Genomic DNA, 20,457 nt, shown 5'->3' on the forward strand with positions numbered 1-20,457 from the left:
ACATTTAGTTTTTCTGCTCCTGATATCTGTAACAAACATCAGAAAACTGGTTCTGTCCAGGTTCTCCTGGTTCATGTGTGGGTTCTCTCCATGATCTCCAGCTTCGTCCGGTTCAGAAAGATGATGTTGGGTTAACTGGTGACTTTGAGGAGTGAGTTGTTGTGGGATCTGGGATGGGCTGGTTTTCTCTCAGCTGGGACAGGCTCCCTGTACTTTGTGTCTTTGACCAGATCAGCTGAATAAAAACAGGAAAGAATTATTTAGCATGAAACAAATATATTGTTTTTGTTTATTTCTATAAACAATATATGAATTTATTGGATTCAGTGCTTGCAGTCTGAGCCTATCTCCTTTTTTTAGTAACCACATTTCTTTTATATTTCCTATGTCAGTGCTCATGTCATCCCCAGGAATATAAGGTGGATTTTTTATTACAAACACAGAGAGTGAATATGTTATTATAAGGCGATATAATCATAAATGTGATGTAAATAATCTGTTTGTAAAATGTAAATCTGTTCCTGCATATTGTTTGTTTGTTATAAATAAAGTTTGTATAAAAAACCCATGACAGACCCCAGTGAACATGTGTGTGGACCAAAGAGACACAGCCTTCTGTTACTGCAGCACTTTCAGTTAATCTGATCTGATTGTCTCCGGCTCGTCTCATTCCTTCTTCTTCTCTGGTTCTGTCTCCTACAGCGTGGGTGGGCTCCCTCTCCATGGGCATGATCTTCTTCTGCTCTCCCATCGTCAGCGTCTTCACCGACATCCTTGGCTGCAGAGTGACCGCAGTGGGTGGGGCAGCCGTGGGTTTTGTGGGCCTGCTGGCCAGTTCCTTTGTCAAGTAAGAAAGAGAATAAACTCAGGTTAACATCAGACCTGGATAAAACAGTAAAACTCTGTGAGGGAGACCTGAGGCATGTCAGAGTTTATAATAAGTAGCTGGGACGTAAAACATCTCTTATTATTGACTCAACCTGTTTACAGACAACTCCATGTTTGGGAATGTTGCAGCTCTGACTTGTTTTGCTCCCTTTGTTCTGTGAATAATTACCTGGAATCTGGTCGACTTGTGAGGGAACAGAGCCAAAGGTTGGAGCTCTATGTTCCTGTTTTATTATTTTAAATAAGGAACAAAACAGCTGAAATACTCTTTACCTGCTGGTTGTTAGACAGAATTACACAAACCTGGGCAGGCTGACTGCTCACCGTTTTCAAATTTTATTAATAATATTTTTATTTATTCCAATCAGGACTCTGAAAGTCAGTTTGAAGCATTTTCTGAACATTTTAGAACATCAACCCTCAAATCATAAAATCCTGTCTCAGTTTCCCATCATCATCATCTGTTCTTCCTCTCTTCCCAGGTCTCTGGGCCTTATGTACTTCACCTACGGCATTGTGTTCGCCTGCGGCTGCTCCTTCGCCTACCAGCCCAGCCTGGTCATCCTGGGCCACTATTTCAAGAGGCGGCTGGGTCTGGTGAACGGCATCGTGACGGCCGGCAGCAGCTTCTTCACTGTCACGCTGCCGTTTGTCCTGTCGGCCCTCCTGGAAAAAGTGGGCCTACAGAACACCATGCGGGTCCTCTGCATCCTCATGTTCGTACTGATGCTGGCCGGCTTCACCTACAAACCCCTGCTGCCCGTCAAACCATCAAACGCCCAAACAGGAAAATCACGCATCAGTCAGATCTTCAACGTCAACATCTGGAGGTCTGTGGGATACCGCATCTGGGCCTTCGGCATACCTGCAGCCCTCTACGGCTACTTTGTACCCTACGTTCACCTGGTAAGTTTTAGGCATTCAGTTCTTAATAGATCCCAGCTGAGACAGTCCATGATGGGATGCAGATGTCTTGTTTTGCATCTGTAGTTTGAGTGGTAAAAATGTGACAGATGAGAGGAAATTTAATATTCATTGGTGGTACAGATGGTTTCGGACTTCAGTATACTTAAAACAACACATCGATCTACATCAATACATCGATTCAGTGATCAATGATCCATGGAAGCATTTTTTAAAACAAATAGAAATCCATTCTTTTAGTTTTCTTTCCCATGATCGGAACATTTTAAAGTGACTTTCTTTTAGGAGGAGATAATATTTACATTTTCTTCTGTGTTCCAGGTGAATTTACGCTGACTCAGTATCACATCTTGATTCTCTAGTAATCTCGCGTGTCTCAGCTTTCTGTACAGACCAGGATTACCCACACAGTCCTGGTAGTTAAACTTCATGTATTTTTGGGCTGTCATTTCAGACAGGAGGTTAAAAAAAAAGCCAGAAAAGTTTTGACTCAACCAATGAATTTATTTTTTAAATGTAATCAGAGGGGGAAAGAAAAACTTGGACATTTCTGTTGTTTTTACTGTTGTTGCTGTTTTGTTTTTTGGTTTTTTTGTTTGTTTGTTTGTGATATTTTATCTGCTCAGGATTTTTTAAATCTTCCTTTTTATCTTAAATAAAATAAAAATATTTAAAAAGTCAAACTGATCAACTTCACAGTGTTTTGGGATTTGGATTTTTTTAAGTATTCCCTCTTTACCAGTGACCCCTCCCTCCCCCAATTCCCTGATTTGAAGAGAAATTTCAAATTTTTTAGTATAAACCCCATCCTGTAGTTCTGGTTGTCATATTCAGTCTGCTGATTGGGTTTTTATGCCATCTGACCTCTGTAATATTTACAGTTCAGAGGTGTTTACCGGATCGTGTTACATGCAGACATTTGAAGCCTTGCAGCACGGAGCAGACAGATTCAACCCAGACTCCTTCTACTCAGATCCAGTTCTGTAAACTGCTGCTGGGTTCCCTGAACTGGTTTTATTTCTCTTGTAAGACAAGACTCAGTAACTGCGGAGCAAACACAGTGGAGGACAGGAGGCGGGATGTGTTGGACGGAGACTGTTTGTTTGGACTTGGTGACCATGTTATTGGAAGCAGATCAGCAGGAAGCAGGAATCCCAGCCGGAGTTTCCACAACACTTCTCCAGTGTCTGCTACTCAGACTGGGACACCACAGGGGCTGCGGCCTCATAACACTCGTAGCCCAAACAGCAAAGTACAACACACACTGACGTTAAAGTCCAGCCCACGCCTGGAGACACCGCATGGAAAGAAGAAGGAGGAAAAACACTTCAGTGAAACAGGAAGGGAGTTCTGCAAATCCTCCTCATAGTTTCTGGGTATAGCAAGAGTGAGTGTGTGTGTGTGTGTGTGTGTGTGTGTGTGTGTGTGTGTGTGTGTGTGTGTGTGTGTGTGTGTGTGTGTGTGTGTGTGTGTGTTCTTAAAAAGCTGCTGAATGCAGCCTCATCCCAGCTGCCAGACCAGCCTTCCTCTTTCAAAATCAGAGTAAAGTCCTTTTAGGGACACACTGCTGCTGGTCTGAGAGAAGACATTGGCCTTCAGATATGGTTCTATTTACCCTGTTGGATAAAGAAAAATAGTTGTGGTACTGTATCTCCAGCAGCACGCCGGTTCAGGGACATAAATCCAACAAGAGCGGAGCATCAAAAAGTTTGATCTTATCGTTATCACCACAGATTCTCCTTCCTGCACACACAGCCAAACACGAGGATCACCTGCAGGGCTGAGGTGTTTGGGTGCCATGATTAATGACCGTTAAACATCCAGAGCAGAAACAAGGTGGGAGCCAGCCTGCAGAGGGGCTCCAAAAGGGAAAATTCCTGCTCAAACACATACTGACACGTTAGCGTTTGGACGTGTGCTGCATTTAAAACTGCATCCTGTTAATAATTTCACAGCTGACGTTTTCACTCAGGGGTTACTCGTGACTAAACAAAGACTGATGAAAGGAAGTATTTATTAGTATAAATATTTTTATTACTTAATTTCAGTTTATTTATACAGCACCAGCTCAGTGTGTCCTCTCACACAGAGAATAATCCATTTCAGCAGTAGTCATTTAATCCCAGTTCATGAAGACTAACTCAGCTAAAGACAATAATGATCAACATAATTATTAATTATACCTGCATTTGATGAGAAACTAGTTTCCTATTATTTATCAAGGTCATTCTAACGGAATAATTATTTTGGTTGAATTATTATAGAAATAATTATTTTGAATAGTTAAAAAGTTAATTTAAAATATTTCCAATATTTTATCTAAAAAATCCCTTGGTGAATTAATAAAGTATTCAAATTATTTTAATAAATTTAATTTATTTAATATGAATATTCTGCCAAAGGACTGCATGATGAAATAATTGCTATCTCATCTGCATGATGAGAGCTGCAGAAAATATTCCTCAAAAATTAGCTTTCTATGTCGTCCTGACAAAAACTTCAGGAAACAATTTAACCAGGACACGGAGGTTAGTGAACAACAGATTTCTGCATCATCTCTTCATGGTTAGAGATAAACAACAATAAACAACAATAAGAGATAAACAACAATAAGATAAACAACAATAAGAGATAAATGACAGCAGGAGAGATAAGCAGCAGTTTTTCATCTGAAATGTTAGATTTTACTGAGAGTTTGAATCTCGTTGACATGTTTCATCTTTTTACTGTATAAATATTTTCAGCTGCAGTAAATGAAGAAACTGCAGGTTTCTGGCTGTAAGTTGGTCCTGTTATAGATCAGGAGGTGGAGCAGCTTCCTGTGGTTTTTACCATCTCACTAAACCCCACTCACCAGGTTCAGTGGATGAAGATCTTGCAGTCTTTGACAGCAGCTCTCAGTTTAACACAGAGATGTTTCTTCTCACTCATGCAGGCGATGAGTGGAAAACAGACTTTATGCAACATCACTGCCTTCTGATGATGGTGACACCCAGGGGTGCTGAAGTGTCTGCAGACTTTGGTTCAGCCACTCTGAGCCTGCATAAACATCTGGATTCAAATTATAATATATAAGTATCTGGACGGTCCCAATCCAGATACCTGTACGGTCCTGACCCAAGTATGTAGATGGTCCCAGTCCAGGTATCTGGACAGTGAAAATCCAGCTAAGATCATCAGGGAGGAACACACGGTGATGAAGGAAGAAGTTAAAGCTGCTACCACATGATGCTGGTCATTTTACAAAATGAAAGCAGAGATCAGGAAGTCCAGCGGGAATGTGGGGAACATCTGGCCTCTGGGGGAATCTCCTCCTCAGGGATCAGTGTGGGTATCATGGGTTACTCTGCTGATGCATGAACAGTTGCAGTGCTGCTTCTGGGAGAACAGGATACTCCTGAATACAGAGCATGTTGTTGTACATGGATGAAGATTAGAAGTCATCCAGAGGTCGCTGCAGACGGATGTCGGACCTGCACGGGGGGAATGAGGGGGGTTGCAGACAGACAGGCCCTTTGAGCAGCTGCAGTCTGCCTGGAGGTGGAAATAGCTGGAAGGACTCCACACAGCAGACCTCTTTCAAACTCTGGGTCTCAGCTGGGGGGTGCAAAGCAGATAATCTATGAAACAAACATCTGGGCTGCTTTTCTGACAGTCTGAGGGTGACAGCAGTGATCACGAGCAGCAACAATGAAAGAAACATGAGGAATAGTGAGATGTGGAGGAGTGGGATGAGGGTAATGAGTCTGAACCTGGACCTGATAACACAACAGCAGCATCAGTGGATAAAATCCCAGTGGGAAAACGTTTGGATCGTATGGAAAATGAAAATGAACAAAACTATTCTTCCACCAGCACAAAGTCCTGGTTATTTCAGGCCAGGACTACAGGCCAGTCCAGTACCAGAACCCTCCTCTTCCTCAGCCATGCTGCTGTAATGTAGCAGAATGTGTTTCTTCGTCTTGTTGCAAACTGCATGGACGTCCTGGAAAAGATGTTGCTGTAAAATATGAGTGAACTTCGCTGTGTGCAGCAGTCTGATCTGTGGGATTCACCGATTTTCATCCATTCACATGTTCAGTGGGTGCAGAGCTTCTTTCACACACTCAGAAATGGAAAATAAGTTCCCCCAAAAAAACTAAAAGTCAGTGGAACAAATCTGATTTCTCCTTTTAAACAGAAGAAAGGTCAAAGTACCAGACCCCATGGAACTGTGGAGATAATCTTAATACTCATCTTGCTAGATTATCCATATCAGTACTGATCTCCGACAATGAAAATTACGTCTGGTTTGTTCCTAATGATAAAACTTCCACATATTCTAATGCTTCTGTTCTCTTCTCAGATGAAACATGTGGAGGAGCGTTTTGGCCCAGAAGCCAATAAAGAGGTTCTGCTCATGTGCATCGGCATCACGTCTGGAGTTGGCCGACTCATCTTTGGCAGGGTTGCAGATTATGTCAAGGGAGTCAACAAAGTATTCCTGCAGGTGAGTTTGGCCTGAAACAAGCAGGACTTCCATCTGAAAGCAGAACTTCAGAGCAGTGAAACTCTCTGAATCAGCATTTAAAGCATTTGTGACAGTTAGGCAACATTAAGATCCTTTAAAAAGTGCTGAGATTCAAGGCTGCTGCAGACAAAGGTTTTTAAAATGAACAAAGGTCTTACATGACAGATAGACTGTTTATGTTGGAAAACCTCCATCAGAACCAGAACAGGGCAGGAAAGCCTCCATCAGAACCAGAACCAGGAGGGACCACCATCTTCTTGGACCGGTTGGGGTGGCAAGGACAGGAAAGCGGAATCAGCCAGCAGCAGAACTCTAATCTCTAAATGACAACAATTAAATGATAAACAAACAATATAAAAGTAAATACATTAATAATTGTAAATAACAAAAAATAGATAAATAAAAAATATGAATATGATTAAAACAAAATAAACACAGTAAAAATTGTGGAGAAAAAAGAGACAGGAATAAAATAAAATACAATTACATATCAAATAAATTAATAACAAAAAATAAATAAATACAAACAAATTAGAGCTCAAGATTTTTGTCCAAACCTGACGAGACCTGACGGGTTCTGTCGGGTTCAGGATTAGTTTCTATCATTTTACACGGGCTCGGGTCGGACTCGGGCTTGCGCAGTAAATGAGTGGTCAGGTGAATTCTGTCAGGCTCGGGCCTTGTCGGCCTTGTTTTTAAAGCCCGATTAAACCTCTAAAACAAACAATAAATACACATTGTAAAAAATAAAAACAGAAATTATAGTAAGTAAATGAAAACAAATTAATAATTTAGATTAAAACAAATAAAAGAAGCTCTCAGCGAGCACAGACCTCCACCAAGCCATTGTAATTTGACTCTGAAGATTCTGGACATTATTATTAAAGATTTTTAAAGATTTTATAGCTTTTTATGTCCTTTTGTCAGTGTTTTTGAGGAATGTTTGACAAATTTTTGGATTGTGGATGTTCTTGGAATTTGAGGACTGCATCCTCCCGGAGTTAACCTGCCACAGAAGCTAACCGGCCTGAGTCTGCTACATCCTCCTGGAGCTAACCGGCCTGAAACTGAGCCTGCTGTGCCCACTTGGAGCTAACTGGCCTGAGACTTAGCCTGCTTCAAAAGAGGCATTATATACATTAAAACCTTTCTTGACTAAATTAAATTATATTGAGCTACTTATGGCTGGAGATTTTTATTGGAACTGGCTAAATGCAACTTTTGATGAATTTAAAAGCTTTTGTGACTCTATTAATCTAACACAATTAGTCAGCTTACCCACTAGGCCTAATTTTAAAAGTCCAGAAAAGTCCACCTTGATTGATTGCCTCACAAGTTCTCTTGACTGGGAGTCTTCTGCAATGCCTTCAGTGATCACTGTGTTGTTGCTGCTTGTAGAAATACTAAAATGCCAAAATGTAAACCACGTGTAGTCTGCAAGAGATATCTTAAACATTTTAACGAGCAAGCTTTTCATCATGATTTGTCTATAGTTAAATGGAAAAATATCGACCTACTACCAGATGTCCAGATAGCTTGGACATTTTTTAAGAACAGTTTTATGTAAATTGTGAATAAACATGCTCCTTTAAAGTAATGCAGGGTTAAGGGGCGAGAATATCCTAGGTTTGCACTAGGACTAGAACTGGAACAGAGCATGAAACAAGGCAAGAAAAACAAACTTATCTACCGATTGGTCTGTTTTTAAAGGGCTTAGAAAAAAATCCACATCTTTTATCAAAAAGACCAAATCAGAATATTTTTTGTCTATCACTACTGAGAACCTCAATGTTCCACAGAAATTCTGGAAAGTGATTAAGTCTCTTTCTGTTGAGTATAATTTCATAGGCTCTTTCTACATTCGTTCTCAAGGATTCAGTCCCAGTTTATGATAGTGCTGAAGTCTTGAATTGCTTTAATGAGCATTATTTTTTTATCAGTGGGTTCTTGTTTGGTTCAGCAGGAACCTCTTCTACAAATCCTGGCATAAAACCCCCAAAATCTTCTGGGGATCCCTTTAACTTTGCACCTTTTACTGTTCATGAAGTGCATAAAGCTCTAAAAACATTAGATCACAGAAAACCGCCTGGACCAGACTTGATTGAGCCTTATTTTTTTAAGTTGGCAGCCGATTTTGTAGCAGAGCCACTTTCAGTTCTTCTTAATCTTTCAATCAACACCAGCAGTTTGGAAATCAGCATTTGTTCAACCCTTGCAAAAGGTGGTGATCCAGCAATTCTGACTAATTACAAGCCAATATCAAATTTATGTTTTAGCTAAAATTCTGGAATCTCTTGTTTGTTATCAGTTGAGTTCCTGCACTCAAATGACATCCTCTTCAAATCTCAGTCATGCTTCAGAAAGAAGCACAGTACTATCACCGCTACTATGAAGGTGATAAATGATATTATTGTGGCACTGATAAGAAACAGTTCTGTGCTTCACTTTTTATAGACCTGTCAAAAGCTTTCGACACTGTCGACCATACTATTTAAAAAAACAGACTACTTGACCTTGGACTGTCAGAGCAGTCAGTTGCATGATTCTCAAATGACCTAAATTACAGGACTCAATGCATTAAATATGAGGGCCTTTGCTCTGAATTTGTTGTTGTCAAAAAGGGGGTGTCGCAGGGCTCAGTTTTGGGGCCCCTCCTATTTATTTTGTACATCAATGACTTGGGTCAAAATATGCATCATAATATGCATTTTTATGCTGATGATACAGTTATTTCTTGTTATGGAAAATCTCCTACTCAGGACACTGAAACCCTGCAGAAAGCTTTTGTTGCTGTCCAGCATTCACTTCTTCAGTTAAAATGAGTCCTCTTTGCTGACAAGACTAAGCTAATGTTGTTTTCTAATGAGAAGGTGCCTGAAACTATTTCAGTAGTGTCCACTCCTGGAGGGAATGTCTCAGAAATGGTTCAGGAATACAAGTACCTTGGAGTCTTGATTGATGACTCCCTCACTTTTAAACTGCACATAGAAAAACTTTTTAAGAAACTAAAACTCAAACTGGGTTTTTGCAGCTCATTTTGCTTGGAACATGTTGCAGAAAGGCTGGAAATTGACAGAGTTATTGCCCTTAAATGCCTTCAAAACCAAGCTAAAAGCATCAGCGACTGTCTCAATAATGTGCAATTGTTTTTCATGACCAGTTTTATATTAATATTGTTTGTTTTAATGTTGTAACTGTGTGTTTTTACTGCCTTTTGGCCAGGACACCCTTGGAAAAGAGGTTTTTAATATCAATGGGACTTTTCTGGTTGTATAAGGTTAAAAAAAAATTTAATAATAAAAAAAGTTTAGTTAGAAGCTCTAATGGCAAAATGATCCCTGTCTCACCACAGGAAAGAATCCTTTAAAAACTGGATCACCCCCACAATCTAATCACTTGTTCCTTATTCCATTTTTGACATTTCTTGAAAATTTCAACGAAATAAGTCCATAACTTCAGTTATGTTGCGAAATGAGAGAGAGACAAATGGACGGACAGACAGATTAACCAACGCCAGTGAATAAATTAAATAAATAAGTGTTTGAAGGAGGACGTCTCTTTCGGTTTTCCAGAACAGGAACACCAGTTATATCTGGTTTCTGTGACAACTCTTTGATAGAAGATGCTGTTGTGCTTCGTTTTGTTTCATAAACTCATCAGATAGTCCCAAAATGATCAAAAAAAGGTTCTGTTCTATCTGGACTTCCAAGATCCTGGAAAAGGAATGAAAATGCTTCACCATGTTGGGATAAAGGGCAGGCTCCATGGAGGCACATTTCTCACACAGAGGAGATACTTCTTGGAATATTCTGGGAATAATGTGTGTGGGAGCAGTGCTCTAAACTCTGAACTGAACCTCCTCTTCCTCCTCTTCCAGGTGTCTTCCTTCCTCGTCATCGGCGTCATGTCTATGATGATCCCCTTGTGCCACATCTTTGGTGGGCTGATCGCCGTGTGCCTGTTGATGGGGCTGTTTGACGGCTGCTTCATCTGCATCATGGCCCCCATCGCCTTCGAGCTGGTCGGGGCCAACGACGTGTCCCAGGCCATCGGCTTCCTGCTGGGCCTCATGTCGGTCCCCATGGTCGTCGGTCCTCCGATTGCAGGTAACGTAAGACTCGGGACATCCCTGAAAATCTGTAAATAATGAAAAATAATTTATATTTTATGTTGTGCCAGTAAAGATGAAGGTTTTCTGGAGATGTTAGAGAAGAATGAGCCTTTCACTCTGATATTCTTCAGTCTTTTGCTCCCTCTGGTGTTCACATTTCACCTGCCTGGTCCTGAACATCCATGAAAAACAAAGAGTTTGACAGCACATCTAAAAGTAGGAAGACAAGATACTGCAGGAAGATGTGAAACCAAAAGGAGAAGGTCAAAGGCAGATATTAAAACAACCAAATGAAATTAGACTGAGGGGTGAACTAAAAGTAACAGTCAAAAGATTTTAAAAGTTAAAAAATGCAGGTCTGTTTCTCTGAAATGCTTCATACAAGCTAAAACTACACTGCAGAAATTAGCTAGCTTAAAAAAACTGTTTGAGAAGATTCAGACTACCATCCAGAGAAATAATCTGCCAGTGCAGGAAGATAACTGTACTTGGTAAGATTTCCTGAAGTGAGAAAAGCTCTTAAAACGAGTTAAACATTCCAAGAATTTAATGAAGTAAAAACCTCCAAATGATCCTTTCACTGTTTCTGTCTCACTTTGAGAGAAAAGATCTGAAAACAAGAGGAACTAAACAGATGATTCTTCTGGATTCAAGAATTGTTATAGATACGGGTTATTTTTGTCATAAATCATTAATAATGGATTAGATTTTAAAAAAAAATTCTAGACGCTCGAAGCACTTTGGATTGAATCCTTTATATTTCTATATGAATTCAAATAAACCTTTATTTATTTAACCTTCATTTAATGTCAATCTTTACTTTAATAGTTGGCTCCAGGTGAGTCTGGCTGCCAAAAATCAGCCATAGGAACCTGCCGTAATCTTTGTTCAGGTCAGCTCCTGATATCTGGACCACATCTGGCCCACACAACACTTGCCAGTGCCGTGCCTAAGCCATTAGAGCCAGAAGTAGCCGGATTAGGCCCAGACATGTCTGCTGCCTGTGTATAACTGCAGTTTTCTTAGGGTCCTGATGTAAATAGAATGAAAATTTACTCTAAGGCTGCTTGTTCTCCATCACCTGTCAGCTTCAGTTCAGCCCATGTTTTCTCTCATTGTTTCCAGTTTAGCATCATCAGCATCCCGGAAGCTGCTGGGAATGAAAACACAACCCTGTAAATGACCCAGAAAGGCTGCATCATTTAGATGTTGGTGTAAAGTGTGTTTTCTCTCCTGGCTGCAGGTTTCCTCCGAGACAAACTGGGAAGCTATGACGTGGCCTTCTACCTGGCCGGTGTCCCCCCCATCGTTGGAGGCATGCTGCTGTGTCTGATCCCCTGGGTTGAGGCCAGGCGCAGGAAGAGGGAAAAGGAGGAGGGCCTGAGCAAGGGGCAGGACGAGAAGATGATCGAGCACGAGAAGCCTCAGGAGGACATGAAAAACAAAATGGGGGATTCTGTCCTCTAAGAGCCTGGACAGAGGGCGGTGTGAAGACGCCAAGCCATGAGAACGGCCTTCCGTAGGACTAAATCCAAAGCGATGAAACATATCAAACTCATTTTGTTGAAGTACAGTGAAACATGAATGTGATCCTGAAGAACTATGCAGAAAATTTAACTCACTTGAAATTAGCTGAACATTTTCTTTCATCACCAGAGCCAGAATGTTTGTTGTACTTCCACAAAGCAGCTGGTTGGAGCCACAGCATCCTCCTGCATCCTGGTGCTGATTTTTACCCTGTGCTTCTAGATGTAGACATAAGAAAAGATTAACTGGTTAAACAGGAGAAGTTATGAAGGATAATAACTTATCAGAGCAGATCAAATCACTCAGAGGATTTCCTTTGAACCCTGTCGTCTTTATTTCCTTTGAGCTGCTCTCAGAAACGACCTGTTCAGTATTTTAACTTGATGTTTAGTTCTGTTTCATTTCAGAGAAGAACTCTGAGGAATTCAGGTTTTATCTTAATCTGGTGAAGATGCTCCGACACTTGGAGAGATGCATCTGGTGGCGTTCCCGTGGCCACCATGAGAACATCTGCTTCACATTAATTCTCATACATTTCTCAGTGATTTGACATTTTGATGACATAAATGCTGAAAACTGAGAGGGTCCAGGTGATGGTGCAGCTGTTGCTACGTCAACAAGCGAATGTGTGAAGTGAGTCTTGATGCTCCTCCATTACACATTCACCAGCAGTTTCTTATCGTCTCACCCATGTGAGCAGATCCTGATAATCATTAACTATCAGCTTATTAGGAGCCCAGCTGATCATTAACTGCTCTCAGTTCATCAGCCCTCAGCTGTGTTTATATTGTTGTTTTTATAAAGAAGTCACACCACCTTCGCCAGCTTTAATTCCACCTGCTGAAGACCAAAAGAAAAAATTAAAACAGGCAGAAATCAGAGTGTGCTTGCGTCACGCCTGCAGGAGGGAAACGTCTGGTCATGTGACCCGAGGTGAAGCTGCAGCGCCGACACACACACCGCTCGTGTTGCACAAACCAGAAATGCCTTTTTACCAGGAAAAGTGGAACTAGTCAAAGTTTACATCCTTTTTCTCTGTGCCATCATCATGCTAGTTTGTTTGTTTAGAAACACCCCAAATGATTTCCTGTTGCCATGAAGGTATTTAGTCTTTTATTATTCGTACTCATTCATTTTTTTTTTACTTTTTCTTAATGAATATGTGCCATCCAAAGATATCTATGAATTTACATGAAAATCTTTGTATCTTTCCAAAGTATTTTGGAGTATTATTGACCTTGTTTATTGTTTACTTGCTCTTCGTGTTTGGTAGTCAGTGTGACTGATGTGTGCGTACATGGAGGCGTTTGGCTCGTCTTTCCCACGTTCGGTCTTTGTTTCAGTTTGTTTAAGGCTCCAGCTGATCAATAACCACAATGTGCTTTTATTGTTTCAGATATTTCTGTGATAAACAGTTGATGTAATCAATGTTAACAATCACATGTCAATACTTTAAGAGAGTAAAAGAATTACAAAAGCTGCAATGACCTCATTATTTATCTGTGTGTGTGTGTGTGTGTGTGTGTGTGTTGGCCTCCAGATGAAACATTTAACCACCACTTCCTTCATGTCTCTGCCGACCAGTGAGCATCTTCTTTAGGATCCCTGGATCCTGGACCCAGAGTCTGAGTCTGGGCTTGTTGTGCAGGATGATGATGATGATGCAGATGTGGATAACGATGGGAGAGCGAAGTCCTGGTCCTGATGGAACAGGTGGATGCAAACACAAAGATTTCCTGCTTCATTTTCCACCACTCACTATTTTCCAAAAAGATTCCCAATCTGGAAAAAATCCCTTATTGCACCTGCGACTAAAAACAAATAAATCGCATCTATTAATCATGATGGGAGTTATGCTAGTTTCCCTCCTGGTTTGGTGGAGGTTTTCCGTCCTAGTTCTGGTTCTGATGGAGGTTTTCCGTCCTGGTTCTGGTTCTGATGGAGGTTTTCCGTCCTGGTTCTGGTTCTGATGGAGGTTTTCCCTCCTGGTCTTGGTTCTAGTGGAGGTTTTCCGTCTTGGTTCTGGACATGGTGGAGGTTTTCCCTCCTGGTCCTGGTCCTGGTTCTGATCCTGATGGAGGTTTTCCCTCCTGGTCCTGGTCTTGGTTCTGGTGGAGATTTTCCATCCTGGTTCTGGTTCTGATGGAGGTTTTCCCTCCTGGTCCTGGTCCTGGTTCTGGTGGAGGTTTTCCCTCCTGGTTCTGGTTCTGGTTCTGATGGAGGTTTTCCCTCCTGGTCCTGGTCCTGGTTCTGGTTCTGATGGAGGTTTTCCCTCCTGGTTCTGGTTCTGATGGAGGCTTTCCCTCCTGGTTCTGGTTCTGGTTCTGGTTCTGATGAAGGTTTTCCCTCCTGGTCCTGGTCCTGGTTCTGGTTCTGGTTCTGATGGAGGTTTTCCCTCCTGGTTCTGGTTCTGATGGAGGTTTTCCCTCCTGGTCCTGGTCCTGGTCCTGGTTCTGGTGGAGGTTTTCCCTCCTGGTTCTGGTTCTGGTTCTGATGGAGGTTTTCCCTCCTGGTCCTGGTCCTGGTTCTGGTTCTGGTGGAGGTTTTCCCTCCTGGTTCTGGTTCTGGTTCTGATGGAGGTTTTCCCTCCTGGTCCTGGTCCTGGTTCTGGTTCTGATGGAGGTTTTCCCTCCTGGTTCTGGTTCTGATGGAGGCTTTCCCTCCTGGTTCTGGTTCTGGTTCTGATGGAGGTTTTCCCTCCTGGTCCTGGTCCTGGTTCTGGTTCTGATGGAGGTTTTCCCTCCTGGTTCTGGACATTGTGGAGGTTTTCCCTCCTGGTTCTGGTTCTGATGGAGGTTTTCCCTCCTGGTCCTGGTCCTGGTTCTGGTTCTGATGGAGGTTTTCCCTCCTGGTCCTGGTTCTGGTTCTGGTTCTGATGGAGGTTTTCCCTCCTGGTCCTGGTCCTGGTCCTGGTTCTGATGGAGGTTTTCCTCTTCTCTGCTGGGTTTCTTATCTAGGCCATTATTTTATTAACTGGTATATATGGCCACGGTTATAAACTGGACTAATGTGGACCACATGATGGATTTGCTTTAACTGATAAGTGGACTACGATGAACTGGGCTGAACTGGACTGAACTGGACCGGACTGGTCTGTATTAAGTGCTGTATAAATAAAACTGAATTGATGCTTCAGACTCGTTAACATTAACCGGTCTGATAATTCAGTGTATTCAGGATCTGTTTGATCCTCTCTCTGGAATGATTTGATCTCATCTTAAAGCTGTAAAGGTTTTTCTTCTTATCCTCTCCTTATGGTTGCAGTCAGCTCCAGATTTTAGCTCATAAATTCCAGCTTGTACCTTGATCCAGGTCTGATCTGCTGACTGATGTTTTACCTCGGCACTCACGTGTCAGAGATGATGGTGTTTTATCAGACGTCCTCTGATCTTTCACTGCCTCCCTTCAGAGTCCACTTACCTTTTTTATGTCTTCCTGCCAAAGCCTGAGCAAAGGTCACCACGTCTGCTAAAGATTCAGTTACTGTGGCCTTGCTTTGTAATGACAGTCGAGTTCTGCTGCAAACCCACCTGGACATCAGAGATTGTACAAAGAATCCAGGAGTCCTCCCGGGTGATTCGTAGTGTTCATCGCTACAAACAGCAGCACCTGGACTTACTCCACAATCTGTTTGTGAAATGAGAATATTTAATTTATGGTTTATTAGATCCTGTTTTGACTTTTACGTTGACAGATTTCAGTCAAATGGTCTTTACTACTTTATAAAGTCTAGGTCCAGGTCCAAGGAGGATGGCTCAGGTCTCCTGAGGAACGGGTGATGAGTTCTGGACAGGCACTATTCTGTGTTTAAACTAACGAATAAATAACATGAGGTTCCAGTTTAGTGTTGAAAATATACAAATACTGACATTAAATTATGTTATATTAATTTATATTTGATTTGATAAATATCATTAGTAAATAAATACAAACTACTGATATTTATAAATACAATATTGAGATTACATAAGTTAATAGCAGTAATATTTTTACAAACTGTAAACACATTCAGTTTAACTGCTGTCAATGAATTAAATAAGTAAATAAATAAATTTTCAAAAGAAATATGTATATGTATATGTATTCATATACACAGGGGACATATTATCCAATATATATATATATTATCCAATTAATTATATTTGGTTAAAATTTTAAAAATCTACACTTGTGAATAAAAGATTTTCAGAAAACAATTAAATTATTAACCAGAAATCCAAAAATATACAGCTAATATACAACTGCTTTGAATTTTTAGTTTGATATATTCATTAGTTAAAAGAACCTTATTAAGAACCTTAAACTGCAAATCTCACTTTTGGGGGTGAGGATAAGATTTTTTTCTTATTATTTTAGTAATCTGCTCCAATCCAATCATAGATGCCTTATGTTTACACTATGACAACAAACACGCCCTCATGGAGGTTAAATAGCACATTGCTGAACGATCATGAATTCTGCAAACAAAATTCTAAATTGATGATTTTCTTATTACTAACAAGTCTAATCTAATATCCCCATCTCTACTCTGGGAGACATTAAAGTTGGTAGTCCGAGGAGAGATTAATCTTACTCCGTGAGGAGAGCAGAACAGAACTGAACAAAAAGTTATCAGCATCTCCATCCCCTTGAAACAAACTACAACTTCTGTCAACACAAGAAACTAAGAAACAAAGAGATCTAGTCTTCAGATGGTGTAGATTCCTCTATGAGCACGGTGAGAAGGCAGGGCATCGTCTGTCACGCCAAATTAAAAGTCAGTTTCTTACCAAATTAAATGTATTAGAACCCCTTCAGGTGCATTTACAGTAATGCTACTCTGAGCTATATACCTCACAGATAAAACAAACATGATGAGTTTCTTGGATGACCTGGAATTTCCACCTATATCTTCCACTCAGAAGATCAAAATGGATCAACCTTAGAAATTTGTGAAATTGCAGATTCAGTTAAACTAATGTGAAGTGGCGGGGTTCCAGGGCCAGACAGCTGTCCTTTAGAGCTTTCTTTTTCAATTTGCAGGTAAATTAATCCCTCTCCTATTAGACATCTTCAGTGACTCTCTGGACCGGGGAGCCCTGCCTCGAACTCTCATTGAGGCATAACTTTAATAACCTTATTACTAAAACCAGGTAAAGAAGATTCTGATTGTAGTTCTTATTGCCCCATTTCTCTTTTAAATGCTGATTTTAAGATTTTAGCTAAAACACTAGCTCTACGACTTGAATTGGTTATGCCAAGCATCATCTCACTCAACCAAACTGGGTTTATGAAAAACCAACACTCTTCTCCAACATCTGTCGCCTCCTCCAGCATCCGGGGAGACACCAGAAGAGGTGGGATCCTTGGATGCGGACAAACCTTTCAATAAGGTGGAGTGGAATTATCTACTGGAGGGCTTAAAGAGGTTCTGAACTAGGCCTAAATATATATCTTCACACTTTTATACTCTTCTCTTAAAGTGTCCGTAAGCACTAATGGGATGAAATCCCAATATTTCACACTTGCCAGAGGAACCTTTGAGCCCGTTGTAGTTCGCCCTGGCCATCGAACCTTTATTTATTGCACCTAAATCAGTTTTCGTAATCCACAGATGAGGTTTGGAACATATACTTTCATTATATGCAGATGATTTACTGTTGTTTATCTTTCATCCAGTAACTTCCATCTCTAATACAACTGAATTACTAAACCGTTTTGGAACCTTTTTTTAAGTTATAAACTGAACTTTTCAAAGAGACAATGCTTGCCTGTAAATAACTTAGCCCCTTTTAAAATGTCTAAATACAGCGTTGAGTATTTAGGAATAAATATCTGTTCTTGGATCTCAACAAGAACAATTTTCCACCCCTAATCAATAAGCTTAAATTAGATCTGGAAAGGTGGAATAAATTGCATATAACTACAGCAAGCAGGGTAAATTGCATCCAAATTAACGTGCTTCCACATTTTCTATATCTTTTCTGATGTTTGCCAATCTTTTTACCTAATTCCTTTTTTCGCTTTATAAACAAATTAATTTAATCTTTTATATGGAAAGGCAAGATTCCCAGGATAAGGACAGAGGATGCACTAAAAAGTTGATACCATGTGCAGAATTGACCATTTTCAGAGAAGCATCAGATCCTCAAATAATTCGGAGGAAGATTAAAGACAGTATCTTTATTAGCACATAATAAAATGTTGCTGGTGTGAAAGTCTCCACTCACCCCCAAAGCTTCCTTGTGGCTTAAAGACCTCATGCTATGCCTAGACCTGGAGAAAGTTAAGTATACTCTGAGGGGTACACCTGGAAACTGTGGTTCTGTTTGGGGCTGTATGATTAGTTACGTAGCTGTATGAAAGATGTTACAGGACAAATAAGATGTACTCTGTCAGCCGACATAGTGGTTGTTGTTGTCTTGAAAAAGGAAAAAGTCCTTGTTTTTGAATTGTTTGTACATTTGCCTGACAAATGAATAAAGATAAAAAAAAAAATAAAAAAAAACCACTAGATGCCGCCATTTTCTTTCTCTCTCCTCACTTCCTGATCTGCTGCCTGGACAGTCAGCTGACATAGAGATGCAACAAAAAAACAGAGGTCACACTCTGTTCCAAATTCAGGATACTAAAGACTTGGGACAAACCGCTTGTTTCTGTTGGATCAGAATAAGTAAAATGAAATTTGTCATATTTGGAGTTGTAAAACAATTTAAAATTATTGGTTGAAATACAGTTTTACATGTGAACGGGCTGTTTGTCACATTCTGATGACTTTGACTGAGCCAAAGCAACTGCTTCATGTTCAAATTATTTATACAGATTATTGTCCCAGGCTTTACTGAACAGTTCAGTAGTACAAATGGCCCCTATTAATTAACAAACCATCAAATATTCCCAGCAGCTTACAAAGATGCAACAGAAAAAGTAAACCATAAACATGAAACAAAAGGAAATTAGGTCAAAGGATATAATAAATCACTTCTGCTAACAATATCTCTGAGAGCTTTTTTCCCCCAAAGATCTTAACAGTCTCTGGTTGAAATCTTTTTTAAATGCCAGAAAATTTGGAAAAACCTTGAAAAATTGACTTTTGAGTAAATTCACCAATAATCAGTACTTTATTACACAATAATATCATTGTTTAGTACAAAATACAAACGCGATGTCATGCTTTGTTGTGTTAAGATGCCATATTGCATTCTTGCTTGTTTTACACACAGAACCTGAATTTTAATAGTGTTTCTTCACTCATATCTCATCCTGGTTGGTTTCTAATCATCAAAACCACATGGTGACATCTGTTCACTTAAAACCAATAAATAAGACAAGGAAAAAAAATGCAACACATTTTCACTGACTTACATCTTCATTACATAAAATAAAAATATTTTATTTGTAAGTGCAGTGGAAGTTTTACATTCATTCACACATAAGAACTGAGATCAGATCAGATACTTTCTGATTTACTTAGGGTGATGTTTTGCACTGATAAAGTGTTAACTGTGGAATCAATTCCTCCAAAAAAGCAAAGAGCAACAACATCCTTTATATTGGTAACTGTGGCTTTATTTCTGAGAATTTTCTGAAGTGTAAAACTCCACCCTGAACATACACGTCTAAAATATGAGCAAAGGATGAGGAACACATGCTCAACTTGACCTGGTCTGCCAGAGAAATTATGATGGATTATAGTTAAAATATGTCCATATATCGTTTTGTTGCTTCCGACCACCAAACCCCTTCATCGACGCTGCCGCCATGATTCATCTATGAAAGAATAAACTGCACGTCAGGTGGTGGGCGTGGCCAAGGTGCAGCAGCATTGCTGATTGACAGATTGAGCTTCGTTTTTAATGTCGGACAATCAGCCCTGAACATTTTCATCTCATCAAACGTCTCGTTATGTTTTCGTCATCAGAGATTCATTTTTAGCTCGTCATCGTCTCGTTATCGTCATGAAAAAATGGTTTGTCAACAAGATCAGTTGGTCGTTGTCATTGTTGACGAAAACAACACTGATGCACTTGTGAATGTGAACGTGCATGTGTGACCATGTAACAAGGATTAAATGTATGCTTACAAGGGGGCCATGACCACATCCCGAAGTATCAGGGTGAGACGGGGGGAGCCCGAGGCCCCAAAGGCCCGGCAGGTCCACAGAGCACAGAGACCAGGACAGCCAAAGCAGAAAATGCAGCGGCCCCACTCAGCCCAGAGCAGAGGGGCCCCCAGATCAGAGCCCTGCGATGGGGCAGGGGCACCGAGCAGCCCAGGGCGCCGGTGAGCAGACCCAGCAGGCGCCGGGTACTGTGGTGTGGGCCGCATGGGGAGCGGACACCCCACAGATCCAAGAGCCACCCATTCCCCTCGGCAGAGCCCTGCTCTGGAGCCCAACAGAACCCCCCAACTGTTGCAGTTGTACCTGCACAGGGACAGAATCTCTTTTTGCAGCCACATGTCAAAATTTTTAAATTAATTAGGAAACTACTTCATTATTTATTTTAAACTGGGGTAT

The 20,457-nt window shown here is 40.6% G+C and overlaps 1 protein-coding gene across 1 annotated transcript in view; it reads left to right on the top strand.

The window, feature by feature from the left end:
- The window catches only part of slc16a10 (solute carrier family 16 member 10), a 32,688-nt gene extending 19,875 nt beyond the window's left edge, over positions 1-12,813 (top strand). Inside the window, exons 2-6 of the mRNA XM_041975860.1 lie at positions 703-847; positions 1,371-1,794; positions 6,158-6,301; positions 10,200-10,428; positions 11,677-12,813. Coding sequence (XP_041831794.1) covers positions 703-847; positions 1,371-1,794; positions 6,158-6,301; positions 10,200-10,428; positions 11,677-11,900 — 1,166 coding nt within the window. The 3' untranslated portion in view covers positions 11,901-12,813. The remainder of the gene's footprint in view (positions 1-702; positions 848-1,370; positions 1,795-6,157; positions 6,302-10,199; positions 10,429-11,676) is intronic.
- The last annotated feature ends 7,644 nt before the right edge of the window (positions 12,814-20,457 follow it).

The sequence above is a fragment of the Melanotaenia boesemani genome, chromosome 22 (assembly GCF_017639745.1).
Source record: "Melanotaenia boesemani isolate fMelBoe1 chromosome 22, fMelBoe1.pri, whole genome shotgun sequence".
NCBI classification, from domain to species: domain Eukaryota; kingdom Metazoa; phylum Chordata; class Actinopteri; order Atheriniformes; family Melanotaeniidae; genus Melanotaenia; species Melanotaenia boesemani.